The 16,874-nt window shown below is 40.7% G+C and overlaps 1 protein-coding gene across 1 annotated transcript; it reads right to left on the minus strand.

The window, feature by feature from the left end:
- Window positions 1-7,901: 7,901 nt before the first annotated feature.
- On the minus strand, window positions 7,902-16,719 carry skap2 (src kinase associated phosphoprotein 2). The gene is given in 13 exon segments (XM_072394419.1): window positions 7,902-8,325; window positions 12,136-12,248; window positions 13,034-13,108; window positions 13,264-13,374; window positions 13,590-13,653; window positions 13,980-14,104; window positions 14,208-14,291; window positions 14,562-14,642; window positions 15,398-15,499; window positions 15,910-15,935; window positions 16,048-16,153; window positions 16,482-16,515; window positions 16,517-16,719. Coding segments are annotated over 13 exon segments (1,104 nt in total). The 5' UTR covers window positions 16,607-16,719; the 3' UTR covers window positions 7,902-8,232.
- Between the last annotated feature and the right edge of the window lie 155 nt (window positions 16,720-16,874).

Here is a 16,874-nt window from a genome sequence, read left to right on the forward strand (position 1 = left end):
TATGACCCTCAAAGAGGTCAGAAAGAGTAAAAGGCAAAGTGATTGATTGAAACTACTCAGCTCTCAAAATGGATGGGTTGGAAAAATCAGAAAAGTATGATTGACAGTAGAAAACCAGATAAAGAAATATTGCATTTTTTTCTGAAGAAGTGCATGTGCCTCAGACCAGGCCAGCATGTCCACCCTCCTAAACAGCTCAAATAAACCACACCTCATATCTCATGTAATGTCATGATCTCTTGCTGGATCTACCGATATAAAGAAGAAAAAAAAGTCAATTTTATAGTGTTCGAGAGAGGCAGATTGTCGGACGTGTAACAATATAAAATCCCAATCAGGATTTTCTCTAGAGAGCTGAAAAACAAATGGAAGCATTGAAGGAGATATGCTCCAGTGGAGGCAAATTACAGATAAATCAGAGGTTGCTCATGCATTTTAAGTGCCACATTATACAGAATCCATTAGTAGCAATAGCAGCTCAGCACCATTTGAGATATTAAATCTCTGTGACTGCAACTCTGAGGAACCAGGATGAGTCGATATCAGACTAACCTGACTGTCATGGTAAAAGATGGCGAATGAATCCTAAAGAAACTATGCCAGAATTATACACAACAGTAGTGATATGATAATGGCACAAGCTGGTGATATTGATGCATAGCTTAATATACAACAAGACAATCCCATTCACTAAAGGAGCAACACTGTGAGAGTCTGTGTTTATAACAAACTCATTGACAATTCATGCCAATACTTTGTAAATTCATGATTTACCTTGAAACAAAAGAAATTCCATAAGCTTGTAGATGTGTGTGTGTGTGTGTGTTATATATTGTTTTCAAAAGCCAACACCTTAAAGCTGCTTTGATATGGTAAAAATAAATGATGATAAAAATCTTCCTCAAGGCTTGAACATTTTTCCATGTCTCTCAAATGTCACAGATTTAAATGAGCTCACATAAGGACCATCAGTTATTCGCCCCAGAAACCCAGCAGCCGTACATATCCTCAGTTATGCATAGCTATTCTATCCCGCCTCCACATGCTGTTGCCTTTTGGTGTGTAGCTGTAGCAATTACTGGGAACGGACGTGCTCACTGTACCAAGGCGAGCAACAGCTTCCCATCCCCTGCAATCAGAGCTGATCAGCGTGAAAGCAGCTCCTCTGCCTCAAACACGTGGGGCTTAGGGGAGGAAAAAGGGAAGTTGAGATCATAATATCCTGAAATAATACTGTGTGTTAAGATGTTTCCTTTGGCGCGTGCAGCCAAAAATGGATAGAGGAGAAGGAAGGACAAAGTATCAAGACAATATGGCATGCCTATGTTTACTCTATATGCTTATATTTTATCAAATGCTCATTAAGCAATGCTAAAATACAGTTATCCACATGAAGGAATGTAAGCTTATTTCAATCATTGACTAACAAGTTCATATAAGTGTAAGAAATTTGCCATGAAATGTGCACACTGAGAGATACCTGAGTGTATGGGCCATTGGCTGTTTTATTACTATGTAAACATAGCATAAGACAGACACAGATACAGACATGATGTACATTTTCACATCGTTATATGAATTTGTGTCTTGGCACAGGGGAGCATTGCCCTCTCTGTGTCACAAGATCAAGTCCCTGCAGACTCACGTCTTGTTAGGGATGAGGAACGAGTAGAGGGGGAGGTCTTTGGTCAGACCCAGAGTGGAGACGCTGCCAGCAGTGGCACAGAGAAGACAACAGAGGGCTGAGAAACAATGGGGGGAAAAAAATGGAGGTGTAGAGGGCACCATCTCCAGGGGCCTCTGAGCTTCACTGCCAGTGTGTGTAAATCAGCAGACAGCTCACGGCTGCAATGAGGTAGAAAATAAAAAAAACATAAAAGTGTCCAAGTGAAATAAGAGGCAGGGAGAAATCTTTTATGATGAGCCTAAATTCTCCTTACTGTGCGGTAGATCCACTGACCGACTCAGCTTGTCTTTTCCAGACACAGTCCATCATCTCGATGTCTGCATATAGGCAAAATGACTCAAATTACCCCACCTGCTACTCTTGTAATACAAATGTAATGAGTTTTCTAAATTTGCATGATAATTATTCATGGCACGCTAATAGACCTATGTCGAATTCATTAATATGCACATAAAATGATATGATCTAGAGAATCAGGAAGTCTGAAGTTCTGTCAGTGTAGGTTAATACTCGTGTAGTCCTGGACAGAGGTTTACCAAAATGTTTAAACTCTGGGTTCTGAACACACATAATAATGTGAGCCTGGACACATATAGTATGTATAGGTTCTCCAAGTAATATAATCAGAATCTGAATATTTACCTACTGATCAAAGATCAGAACTTTTGGTTTTCCTCAGCAAACAAGCTGTTTTCACTTTAGAGTTCCTTATTTGTTTGAAATAAAGTTGATAAAAATCATCTTTGAATGAAAGCAGCGTCCGTATGACTTTTTAGATTCTGATACAGGTGAGATCGAGTGATATTAAACCTCAAAAACCCTGAAAAAACTGGAACAAGAGACCACTATACTAAAACATTACATTATAAAATCTTTGTAGATACTGGTTATCACAAAGAGGAGGGGAACAATATTTCCATTAGAATATGTTTAGCAGACCAACAAAGACATGGGGAGACTATCTGGCATTACTATGGTGGCTGTTGTAGAGAAATAAATAATAGGCTAAGCTTGCACCGTACATAAAAGTCAAGAAAGCAAGAAAACCACCATAAATAATGGTAATTGACAACACAACAAAACACGTGCTAAAACACACCTCTCCCAATCAATCTGCCTTCTTAGTACAGCCAAATTTGTCGAACAAACAAAGAAAAGGACCCATTCAATTGGTCAGTTAAGAAAACACCAAAAACTAATACCTGGAGCACAGCCATCCCCCCTTTCTTAGAATCAGAGACACGCTGCTGATTGAAAGCTGTATAAAACACTATGTTAACCATCCAAGAAATTTATATGAAATTAAATAACTTGTCATACCTTATATCTTGACTGTTCAGCTTAAGTTTTGTGATCCTCACCAAACGTGATGTAAAATCAACAGACAAAGGCTGTTCAAACACTGCTCTCAGGTGTGTCAAGTCAAGAAGTGAAATGAACTCTGCACCTCCTTTTGTAGCCTCTGCCCCTTGGCTCAACTCTACTGCCATGCATACTAGCAACCCACCATTTCACACAAGGGAAAATTAATATCTGAATGTACTAATCCTCTCAAAAACCATGACTGGCGCAACAACTTGATTTTTGTAAATCATTACTTAGAAAGGAGATGTTCTGGGTACAATTAATGGATTTTAACAGACTCTAAGCACAAATAGCTCTGGAAAAAAACTCAAAAGCACTATAATTTCTGTATCTTTGAAAATATGCTGATATCTTTGTTAAAGTTTTAGAAAAACCAAAATCAAAGATTTATTTTTCTTACATTTCTTACTAAAATATTTAGTCATATTTCTTACCCCTACAGAATCATTTAATATCTTCCTTCTATACTGTACTATACTGTATACTGTGTGAACCCTTTAAAATTGTTATGGATTCTATTTCAGTATGATTTTTTATATCAAATATGAGACCCAAAGTTAAACAAATATTTTGAAAAATTTGACTAAAGTTTTTCTTGCTCATTTGTTAATTGAAAGAAATGATCAAATATTACATAACTGTAAGTACCAGAAATATCTGAACAAACAACAATAGCATGGTAGGGCTATAAGCAGAGAGCCACAGATAGCAGACACATTTGGGCCTAATTAGGGTGCTTTGGGCCACATCTGAGCTGAGCCTAACTTGAGCAACCGCATGTGTTGTCAAGGCAAGACATAATCCAAAGATGTCTAAACTTGGGTGGTGTCTTGTGGATCTGTGGCTGAGTTTAGGCAAACATACTCACGCTGAGTCACGACATCAGTAAGGCCAAATGTGGGCCTCAAGAAAACAGAAGATGTGGCATTTTGCCAAGCATTCTTTGCATCTCCTGCTCTTCAAAAGGAAACATTGCTGCCTGTTTGCAGTTAGGTAAAGATCATATGACAAACCCAAAGGCAGTTGAAAAATGTCTGCCTAAGCACACAAGTTAAGCTGGAGTTGCAAGGGTTCACACTCAGAGGAGGACACAAGTGCAGGTCAAAGCGGTATAAAGGTAGATCTGAAAAGCATTTGCAAAATGTAATGTAAACCTTACTTACCCAAGACCGAAAACATATACTTTGTCAATGCAGGGAAGAACTAAAACCATAATGCAGGTGATTCAAGGAGGAACAGGTGCAGACCAGGTATGAGCAACTGAGGACATCTGGGGCATATGACAAGCAGTAACAGAAAATTAAAATTAAAAAAGAAAACAGACAAACCAGAAGATCCTTACAGAACGGAAACCACAAACCATGACAATATCTGGAATATGTTGGAGTTCAGAAACATTACACTCCAATATGAAATAGTAGAATTTAGTGATCAAACTTATGTGGACACTGCTACCACAGTGTCCTCTGTGGCATCCTGTTGTTATGGCGCCTTTTAATGACGAGCTGCTCCATGTGTAGCCTGAGCACTAAATTAGCTCCTGTTAGCTTGGCAGGACCTTTACTTGGATACATACCAAAGTTGACACTATATGGGAGCGATGGCAACAATCTGCTATCCAGTGACTCATTTAGCTCTGCAAGCTCATGTAACTCAACCTTCATACCCTGACTTCCTCTGCCAGAGGGCTCTCTTACAAAAAGCTGCTATATAAAGAGCTGACATTGAAATGGGACCTCACCCTGACCGTGGGCTTGTTGCGGCCAGTGGCATTGAACCCTGAGCAGCGAAAAGGGAAAGAGAAGATTATTGCTCAGAATTGGCAGACGCTCAGCTGAGGTGTATGTGGGTGTAAGGCCTATAGAGGGCTGTAATTACAGTTAGAGTATCACATGCATCTCTGACCTCTGCTGATTACAAGCTATCCTCCCAGACCATCCAGGGTCATTACTCACCTCGCTAACTAGTATTGTAAATCAGCTGCGGATTGCTGACCTGATATTAGAGCCACAGCAAGAGAGTAAACAGGGGCAGATTACGAAGCCGGCAGCCTTATAAATAATCTGTGAAGAGATGGTGAAGGTGTGAGGTGTGGGAGATGTTTATAGCAGGTGGACAAACACCTGTCAACGTGATAAGCCTGATTTATCTTGAGTGACATGTCAGCACATAGCTCTACCTTTCTTGACAGCCTGGACTGCCAACCTCACACCCTGGAACATGAGCCCTGTTTGTAACAGTGATGCATTCAGTATGCGAGAGAGATGACGAGCCCCTTCACATCAGTAACGGCTTCATTAGTATAAAATATTGGATGCGTGTCAGAGGCATCAAGGTGGTAGGCCAGTTTCTGAGGCCAGAAAAAACTGACTTTTAGACCTTGAGGCTACTTACGTGTCCAGCTCCAGATGCGTATAGTTCCACCCTTGACATCAGTCTGCATCTTTCTGAAGGCTATTAGGAGAGAGCAGACACTGATAACAGGTGAGAAAGGTGGGTGTGGCGCTTGTAATAAATGGCTCGTCTAGACCCATATTTTCTGGCCTGCTGCTAACCTTGGCCTCCACCTCATATTACACATAAAAAAATCACTAAAATAAAAACAAATCTATACCTCAAATTACAAACATTAATTTTTCAGAGCAGTCAGCCATGACTGTTGTTAGCTTTCACTTCAAATATACTATGTCTTCTCATAATGTCATGAGCCAGCCGAGAAAACTTTAATTCACCTGCCGCCATGAGTTATGTTAACAGAAACTGACCTCAATTAAGAGTGACTTACATTCAAAAAGTGTCCATTTCGGATTTTAAGACTTAGACCGGGTGGAGGAGAGCTTTAATGGAATGCTGACATAGGGCCCGTCGGAGAGGTGATACATTTCCTGCAAAATGCCTGGGGATGCCACATAAATAAGGCTGAGGAATTCCTGACAGAAACTCTCTATCAAGCTGTGCTGTGACCTGTGTGACCTGGTTAAAGAGCAGAAGAAACAGCTGACAGCCTGATCGGGATTACAACTCTAAAGTGTTAGAGATGGAGCTTTTAGCGTCCTCAGCAAGCTGAAGGTGATGGCAGAGAATGGTGACAGTAAATACATGTGTAGAAACCATGAAAGTAACTAAGAATAAATGTCTACTTTACTGAAAATACAAATTATGACAGAATTACCTTATTTGACGTATCAGCCTTCGGTATAAAATTGACCACTGAAGCGGGTTTTATCCTGCAGGGGTTCAACTTGTTTTACATTTCCATCATCTTTCTCAGCAAATTCAAATGTATTTATCATTACTCAGCAGCTCAATCTATATACATTTGGCTGGGGAAAGTGTCTTTTTATGGTTAAAAGTATTAATTAATGATATTCTGGTATCATTAGTTTAATTTAGTGCTTGGGAGATTAACGACATAGCGGCATTTATCTTTGAAACATTATATCTTGATGTTAAATTGCAATGAAAGCACCTGTATATTCTGATGATATCTAACAGGAGATGGGGGTGAAGTTGACATCCATTAAGGAAATCCTTTATTGGCACATAAAAATGAGAGGCAGCATTTAGCCTTGCTTGCCTTTGACAACCTGACCCATAGCCAAATATTAAAAGGCGGGCTCTTTTGAGCTCTCTCTTCACTGATGACACTATGTCAGCAGTGAGATATATTTGTGTTCATCTATGAAAAATGAACTGTTCATTTTTTTGTAATCATAACAATTATTGGTAAAAACACTGGCATTAATGTCATTTATCATCCCAGTGGCTGAATTTCAGTTCCCTTCCACTGCCTTAAAACAAAGAAGTTCTTCTGTATTTTCAATGTAGTATATTCAATAAGTAATTATAGTAATTCATTACATCTCCAATTAGTAGGGAAGGTTTTTCTCTGCACTATACCATAAAGAGCAGGATTTATGTTGGCTTTGAATGTCACCCAGAGGACAGAGGACTATGGCTCATCACTCAGCAGGAACAAAGCAGAGAGACAGGAGCAAGGAAAAAAATAGATACAGTGAGTTATTGGCTAATGAATGCATTTTTCTTCCCATTTTCCTCCCAACCTTGAAAAGCCTTGACAAGGCCACATAGTCTGTACATCCAGCTGAAAATGAGCGCATTAGATTGAAGTATAAAACTGTTGTACAACTTTGGTATCTCAGTGAGAAGATATGTAAAAAGATATGTACAGTATGTATGTAACCTCAGGAGAACGTGCTCAGCTACTGCCACCTCGCCTGCTGTCAAACAGCCCCTCAGAGGGCGATAAGCATCCCTGCTATCTGTGTGGGTGGCTGCCTTATTAGTGCACCTCAGCCATTTCACTCAAGCATGCAGCACAACCGACCATCTGCCACGCTGTGATCCTCTGCCCGGAAAAGTCTCTCAGGTGCCATAAAAAAAAGGTCCCTTTGAAGCTTGGGACAAAAGTGCTGACCGGATAAATAAACTCAGCTTTTAAAATAAATACAATTAAGTCATTCAACCAGGAAGTTGCGCGCACTGAATATTTAGCGTGCACATACTGTAGGCTTTAATATCGTTAATATTGGTAGTGGCTTTATTGCACAGCGTTACAGAGGGCAAACAATATGATTCAGTGTTCATTCTGAAATATTATGGATTAACCTCATTAACACAGACTTTTATGATTCATTTACGCTGTTAATCTTCTCCATCTTTTCTTATGTTAGCTGCCATTGTTCATGCGGTTTATAAACATTCAGTCAAGATTTGTGTCTACTATTACAGAGGTCGTGTATCATCATTTGAGGGACTACATTGCCACCTTGTGGTTTAAAATGAATGATAAACTTTTAAAAGAAATACTCTGCCACAAAAAAATGGGTTTACATTTTTATTAATTAAGCCATTAAAACATCAAACTGGCCAAAAGCAACGCATGACAATGGTGTAGAAAATAACTTTGAAAATTGAAAATTAGAAAAGTGATACAAACAAGTGCGGCAAAGTCAGAGAGTGAAAAATACTCATATACAAAACATATATTAGTCAAATTAAATAATTTTCACCTAATCACCAGTCTCTCACAATAGAGAGCATCGATGCCCATGAAAACAGTGGATTTATTCAAGCGATGCATTTTCATCTTTTGAAACAGCAAACAAGTGGAACAAACAGAACTTGCATGAAGTCTAAGCAACTCACACTGTGGATATTTACAGAGCATAAAGCTCCATCAGGTAGTCTTTGGGAACAATACCTATTGCTCCATTCTTCTCTCCGACCCACCAGCCAAAGCTGTTGTATTCCTGGAGGCAAAAGAAGCAGAAACATGGAAAAGACTAATCAGACCGGGCTTTCAGTCGGAAGCAACAATCCCACAATGACACACTGAAAGATATGTAAAACTCTGTACAGTTATAATCTTCACATTGGGTTTATGAAGCAATGAGCCTAATGGGTACAGACAGATAAAAGGCACCCCACTGGTCCAATGAGTAAAAACAACCTGACAACGAGGCATCAAACAATTGCAAACCATGTAGATGACCTGTTTGTGTCCATCTACAGATGTTTTACACCATTCTGTGACATTTTTTTGTCCCATTTTTGCCTTTTTGTCTCTCCATTTTGCACATTTTCTATCCCCTTGCAGTTGTTGCAGAACCCCCCCCCCCCCCCCCCCCCCCCCTTTCTTTTTTGTTTTGCTCTTTTTTGTTTTTCCCCATCTGTTTGGTTGTGTCCAGTGAGGGTAATTTTGAACCTTCTCGTGGTCATTTCATGTCCATTTCTGGTCTAATTATGTCTCTTTACAACCATTGTGTCCTTTGTAATATCTATATTTATGGTCATTTTAGTTACTCATTACGAGTTTTTATGAGTCTCTGCTCACTCTGTGTTACAATGCCTGTCTCGTATAAGTACATTTCCATCCATTTGTAGCTGCTGTGTATCTTTAAATTTTTTTTTTTCGGTTTTTACATCACATCTTTCATTGTTTACCTTCATTTGTAGTCACTCTGCATCTCTTTGTAGTTATTTTAATAATTAGATTGTGATTGCAGTTATTTTACTTCTCTTCTTTAGTCTCTTTTTGTTGTATACATAATCTTTCTCACCGGGCCCTGGAGGCCTGTTGATATTCTGTAGTCTGTAGCTATGTCCCATCAACAACTTTACACTTTCTGTTTTCTGTCCTTTCCCTACCTGTCAGTTTTGAGATTGCACACAGACTTCCCTCCGTTCCACAAAAAACCTGTGTGCACAAAGTCTATTGCACATAAATCTGTCACAACCTGACAAGCAATAGCTCCAAATGGCGGTCAGCATGCTGAGATGAGAGGAGGACACTGTGAGAAGAGATCTGAGACTAGCAGAGAATCACCGTCTTCTCTTGTTGTACAAGAGTCTGACCTCACATCAAAGTCCACCCGGGACATGAATCAGTGCTGAAGATCACGTTCTGACAAGGCTGATGGAAGATGGACTGGAGCAACATTGCAAGCCAGAACACAGGAACAAGGGGAGTCCACATCTGTAATCCAGTTATTCTCAACTCAAAAGAATAGATGTAAGGGATCATATAATAGTTCTATACACAGGACAATCACAACAGCAGCAGCAGTGCAGGCTAACTACACTGACAAGCATCTGTAGTTCGAACAATCATTTTGTTAGATAAAGAGGTGTGTGACTTATTCTCAGTGTCAAAACCCCACTGTTACAATAAGTAAAAACAGTAATAGAAATCATTAAGAGTACTAATAGCTTATTAAAACTTGTATAACTAAAGTAGCTATGCTTGGGGGGAAAAAAAAACAGAACAACGTCACATCTATATGAATGTCTCACATGATAAAATGACATCTCAGGCCCCTACAGAGGGCTGTGTGTGTGGGTGTGTGTGCATTATGACTTCCTGCCACTAGCCTTTGAAAGCAGCAACACCTCATTGTGCTGGGTGAGTGCTGGACACAACATGAAAACATATATATGGAGCTGTGGATGACTAATGACACACTGACAACACACATTAACAAAAACGCCCTAAGCTGGTTGAAAGCATGTTCCTGTAATTTAATTACTTGTACCACGTGAAAAGCTCCTGTTGCACTGGTCTGAAGATGTGTTGTGGTACAGCAACAGGGGAAATATTAGAGTAATATTGTGTCTTGAGATTGTACATTTCTAAATTATTCTTTAACTTTCAGTGGGGGGTGTTCATGTGTGTGTAATGATGTGGCATGCAGCTTATATCCGGACGACACGCTCTCCCTCGGTAAAGGCTTATAATCAGCACCCGGGTCCTGACTGGGGGGTCTCGCAGCTGTAACACCACACCTTTTTCAGGGCTATGGAATGGGGGAGGGATGCACGGAGGAGGGAGAAAGGAGAAGGGTGGAGGAGGGAAGGAGACGGCTGTGTCTTTAGCTGCAGCTGGCTGCAGCGGTCCAGACAGGTTTTACGATCATTGCCCTCGCAGCAGGCCGCAACCCCCAACACCAAGGTTCCAGCTAATGGCACTCCCAGTCTGAGTGAAAGGGCAACTTGATTCTTGGTCCTTTTCCACACACCAAGAAAGAGCAATAAACAGGCATTTGGTCAATGACCATTGATGGGTTTCTCTGCTTTATGTGGTTCCTTACTTCCATTAGTCCTGAAGGAAATATCAAGTGACTGGTGAACAGAAAATCAAGAATTCAGATGATTTACTATTTTACAGTGTGATTTATAAAACTTCTTCACTGTCGACCTACATATTTAAGCCTCTAAAATACCAAAAAATGATGCATTCAAATTAATTTTCTGCTGTGTGTAAGACAAAAAAAAAACTGTAAGGAGCTTTCTTATTATTTTACACCAGAATTAGTCTATAATCAAACTTACTCATAGTTTCAGACTACTTCTAATGCTCCTGGGAGTACAGAGCTAGTGTTTTAGGTTATAATTTAGGTCTGTGCAAATGCATATGGTGTACTTCACATTGAGAAGTTCTGTATAAAAAAAAAAAATCACAAGTTCTACTTAATTTTCGCTACCACTAGATGGCAGACTTGAATTTTAAAAAGGGACCTGGCCAGTTAACAGCGCTGTGTCCCAGTTGACTCCATGCTCCACAGAAAGCAAAGCAGACAGGAAATAAAGCCTGTCTATTCACACTTTTTCCTCACAGAAATCACAGCTTTAGAAATGCATCTGAGAAAAGTACAAAGTCCCCCTATTTATTTTCAGACCAGTGTTCAAAAACAGTAAGTTAAATGTAACACAACAAAATCCACCTTAGTGCTCACACAAACCAGCTCTGTACAGAAGGGCTTCTGTCTACTTACATAATAAAGGTAAAGAATGGCCCCTCAGTTCTCCAAAACCTGCCCAGCTGACAAGCCTCGGAAATTGTGTGTCCACCACACGTCCTCACCTGCTCTGAATGCTAAGCCTGGGTTTCCTGAGAACACACATTCCTATTTGGTGAGAGGTGAGAGGGACGTCTGAGAGGTGTGTGGCCCCTGGGCTGCTCAGCGCCTGGCATGGCAGCAGTGACTGAGTGCTGAAACTGTCCAGATGGAAGTGATGGAATGGCGCTGTGTGCCAACTAAGCCCAGCCTCCGCCAACAGCACTAAAACAGTTTCCGTTGTGACACAACTAATCCCCATCAGAACGCCAGAGAAAGAATCTTGCCTGGTCTGCCCCTTACCATCAGTCGTCCACCTCGGGCAGCGGGCCAGGTGCTGCCAGTAACAGATCTGAATAGTCAGTTCCTTTGAGTTCCTTGAAATAACACAGTTCAGGTGGTCCCAGACCAACAGAACCATTGGGACAGCAAACCTTATCTAAAACCTTTGCAAAAAGTTGGATTTATGATAATCCTGGCTTCCCCTTGCATCATGAAAATTCTAAGGTAGGCAACATTTAATCTCCAACAAGCAGGGTTTCCCTTACCACACTGTAAGAGCCATGTTGTGAATGTTAAGAATTTATCTTATAACTTATTTCTAGTAAAGCTTTTAAATTAAGTTACTGCCTTCTGCAGATTAATCCTGTACAAAACCACTATGCAGACTGTTAGTAGTGGTGGTGCAGTGGATTGCAAACTGAGGAGGAGATTGTCACCACATACCTTACTCAGGATGTAAATAGCATCTCCACGTTTGAAGGACAACTCATCAGGGCGGTCCCCTATACAGTCCCATAAGCTCTGGTAGTAGTTCGGGTAGTCTGTGCTCTTATCAACTGGATGGAGAAAAAGGACATAAGGTGATAAAAGATTGTTGTCAGCCAACAGTTATCATGTTAGAGCTACACTTCTGCAGTTGTTAGCACAGGGCAACCCAACAGGAGGCAGTGCTGAGTCTACAGCAGGATTTAATGGCATAATGTGCAAAGGCAACATGGTAACTTTGTCACACTTTCATGCTTCATAGGCCACTAATAATACCCAGATTTTAAGCATGCTCATGACTCTTTTACCTTTTTGAGAAAAAAAAAATAGTCCCCGAAGTTGGACACTAATGTGAAAATTGTGTGGTGAAATGTCTCAAGAAAAAAAAAACACCAACTTATTACGTAACAGTTTTGCTGTACTCTTGTTCCCACAAACAGTCTCAGCAGCTAGTGTTTACACTTCTTAGATAACTTAGAAATCTGACCAGGAGTTGTTGCGAGTTTGGTGCTGAGCCTCAGTGCTTGATAATCATACAAGCAGTAGAGAGAAACAGAGGCGGATATTTCTGTCGCAAAGAACTACAACACACGGCTTATTGTAAAAGGAAGTAGGCCAGCTTGGGTAAAGTTATTTCCAGCATTGTGTTAACGTTCAGCTGTTCACAGGAACTTCCCCAGTAAAAGTCACTTCTTCTAAAGTGTGACTGTATAGTAGGTTTTAGTTTGCTCAGACAAAATCATTGGTTGGTCTCCGTCTATCCGCTGCATCATTAAAGTTATTTGCAATCTATTTCACAACCGAAAGCTGTCTGTCTTGAAGGCAGACACAGAAATGTCAGTGCTGTGTTGTGTACCTGCAGCCGGAGGAGCAGGTTTGCTCGATGGCAAGACCTTCGGAGGAGGCTTTGCTGGAGTAGGCAAGTCTTCCTCTGGAGAAACATAATACTGACACATTAGTGAGTGTGGTTTATGCTTGCAGATAGCCAGAAAATAAGCCAGTTGAGGGGGGCAAAGAAAGATAAAACGTATCAGAAGAGAAGAGAATTAGACTGAAAACAGTGATTAGTGCAGAACGGAATCATACCTGGAAGCTCTTCATAGATGTCTTCACCCGGCTCAACTGCAGGTATAGTTACAACATCATCGTACATTTCCTGGTCGTCCTCATCTTCTTCTGGGATGATGCCCGTCATATCTACAAACAGAGGGACATCAGTTCTGTCTCATGCATAGCCTACCTACAAAAAAAAATTGCAGCTGTGTTCCCCAACTCAACCACACTCATAATAGATCATAATAATAACAGAATTTTGTTCTTATTTGACTTTTTGGGTAGGAAGATCTTAAAAGGTGGTGCTTCTGATCCAACAGAGCAACATAAAGCACTTCAATGACTGGAAAAGTTCATACCTCTCAAAACAAAGTCTATCTGTTTCACCCATTCCTCCGCCTCTTTCGTTGATGACGCACAAAACTGTGATGAAAGTGGAAAGAAATGAAAACTGCAGTCAGTGCAATATTCAGTTCTGCGTGTATTAATTAACATAAACAAATAATACTACGTTTATGCAGAGCAAAATGTTCCGCATGAAGGAGCCTGAATATTAGAGACTCATTTAGACGTGGGTTCGGTTGAGCCCTTGTACAGGCAGGGGGTGTGAAATGAATGATCTGACGTCAAAAATAAAGATCTACTATGGAAACAAGTTTGAAACTAGCCACACGGGAAGTCCAGGTTTTCATTTTAGGGAGAAAATTCAGCACAGCAACAACCGAAAAACGTATGTAGGACAAACACACCTGATAGACTCGCTTGTCCGGAGCTGAAACTTCAAAGCAGCAGTCTTTCTTCGAGTCTTTCCGCAAGGTGCTGTTCATTTTGACCGAGTACCCATCAATACCGAACTCACCCTTCTGCTGCTTGTCTGGTTACAGGAAAGAAAAACATCATCATTTATGGCGCCGATAAAAGATGTACAAAAAAACTATTATGTATAATTGAGAGTGAGGAAATGAGAAAAAATATACCTTTCTCGCTGCCATAATAATAAAAGGTATGATGACTCAGAGCACACCATCTCTTCTGCCACTCAGTGCCAAAAAAGCTGTGATCTGTACGGACAAAACAACCAATATAAATCTCGAGGAGACGGAGAATAGTCCTGTGAACTGTGTGTATAGCAAAACAGAAAAAAAAGAAGCAAAACAACCATGCAAATCCTCACAGAGCAACAGTTTTGTTAGTTTGTATCGTGCCTAATCTTGTATTGAGCCTAGAGTAAATGTTTTGTTGCCTGCAAATGTTAGTGCGATAAGTTTAAAAATCAGAGCTTTCTCTCTTTAAAAATATCATAATGTGGATTTAATCAGCAGGGCACCAACCCTTTCTACGTTTCTCAAGATATCCCGCTTTAAAGACAGCAGGAAGGTCCTGGGCCGCCACGGGTGGGGACTGCTGGGCACCTGGAAAAAGAGTTAAGAAAATCCAGATACATAAATCCACCTAAACCCATCATCATCATCATGTTCCTCATATGTAAAAGTGAAAAGGACACTTGTTCTTTTTCTTAAATTAAACATGCCCAGATGGTTTTCGTGTCAAACTTTACCATCGTGTATTTGTTTATCTGACAATTATTAACAGCAGAAGCCACAGAGGCTCCACTCAGTAATGTTTTACTTCTCAGTGGAGAAGTTTCCCCTCACAGAGTGCAACTTCAATGCAAATGTCCAAATGCTGTGTCAAAGTTGCTTTGTGTGAAAGAGAAGCCATAAAACTGGCAGCTGCTCACAGCCCATAAACTCCAGTCGCCTAATCACCATTTTGCAAGGATTTCCCTGATACTCTATTTAAAAAACAAGCAAAAAAAGAAAGGGAAACATGAAATCTGGCACAGACTGCTATGACGAGGCACTCTGGATTAAAGCTGTTGTATACTGTGGGATGCTTTTATTTTCCACAAACTCCAGCTCTAGCTGTAATTTTCAGATCCCAAACCGTGGGTGAGGGAGGTGCTGCTGGGGTAGCAGCTGTGCCCCCAAATTGCTCCTCAAGTATGTTGCCAAGTTACAGTTGGAATGCCTCCCTCTTTGTGCCGCTCAAAGTCACTTTCTCCAAGGAGCAGACACAGATTTGTACATTTTCATGCCACTTCTCCGTTTGTTAATCTGCAGCTTGTGAGCCACTCTGCGTCCGTGTTAAGCGCTTTGTGGCTTACCTTCACCGCCTTCTTCATCCTTGTCGGTGCGCTCGGACTGCAGCGACCCTCCATCGTTGTTGCTGTCAACTTCCTCCGAGTCATCCGAGTCATCTCCACCTACTGGAGTAAACAAACGAGCTGTGAAGTAACGGGAATGTACAGGCTGTGGTGCTGTGGTGATTCCTGACGTGTTAACATGTGTGTGTACACACATATATATATATATACATATATATATGAAGTGTTGGTAGTTAATCTGGAGAATGATTTTCCTTTTCTGTCCAACTTGGATAAATTCTAATGAGATAAAAACTATTCCGGAGTCCATAAAAAATATCATTCTAATTATGAGAGGAATTACTTTTATTCTCATCACTTGTTATCAGGTAGTGACCCCTTACATCCATGTCATGAACCGTTGTGTGTGTGTGTGTGTTGACCCCCCCACCCACCCCACAAGTCAGTGACCACCAGAGTAACAGCTTAAGATCTGCAGCAACATTCAAAAAAAGAGAAAGACTAACACTCACTTTTGTCCTTGAATTCTTGTGGGAAACTGTTGGGAAGACAGTAAACAGGTGTAAACAGCTTTGAAAGTATTTGATGATTAGGTGATAGATGAGCGAGGAAGCCTAAGATAAGGAAATATTTGCTTTTTGTTGGCCTACCTTTGTTTGACCTCTTTGATTCGTTTTATGAAGGCTTCCCTCCTTTCTTTTACCTTCTTGCTTAAATTTTCTCCTTTCAGCCCATCACAGAGGAAATGCTCCAAATCTAAAGCAAACACCAGGTAAAGCAGTCATCCACATTGACAGTGATGTGGTAATCTGATAGAGAGCAGCAACTTGCAAATTTTAACGTCAAACTGCTCCTTGATTGTTATCAAGCTTTTTTTTTTTTTTTAATGAAACCGAAGCACAGAATGTGACGTTGACGTGCTGCTGGACTGCAGTGGAACTGACTGAAACTTCATCCATATTGACGGTGCTTCTTCCTCTTTTTAAAAAAACGGTCTCTTGACAACTGGTTTAAGTGAAACAATAGTTAGAAGAACACGGACAGCAACACTGTGTGCAAACAGACAACAATGAATGAAAGTTACCTGCAATGAGCGCCGTTAACTCATCGGTAATCGCGCGCATTGTAACCCGAGTTTGTTGCCTTCGGCGATGGACAGTCAGACAGAAGAGACTCCAAGTGATACGGAAGCAGCTCGGACTCAGACATACGGAAGTCAATCTGCTAATTGTTTATCAGTGAATACCACAGTTCCGCAGCAAGACGAACGCTCAAACCCGCCTGGCGTTCACCCAGGATCCACGCTGACGTTTATTGGTCCAAGCCTGTTTTTTGAGTGCCACAGAGGACAGGCAGCTGACGCTTTAATGGAGCCGCGGGTCTTTACGGAACAATACTGTCCGCGTATAACGCCATAATCATATTTGTGATTGATTCGGGATAATATGTCTTTGCCAATTAAGTGTGCTCGCCAGCT

The sequence above is a fragment of the Leuresthes tenuis genome, unplaced genomic scaffold (genome assembly GCF_036924035.1).
Source record: "Leuresthes tenuis unplaced genomic scaffold, fLeuTen1.0.hap1 SCAF_10, whole genome shotgun sequence".
NCBI lineage: Eukaryota > Metazoa > Chordata > Actinopteri > Atheriniformes > Atherinopsidae > Leuresthes > Leuresthes tenuis.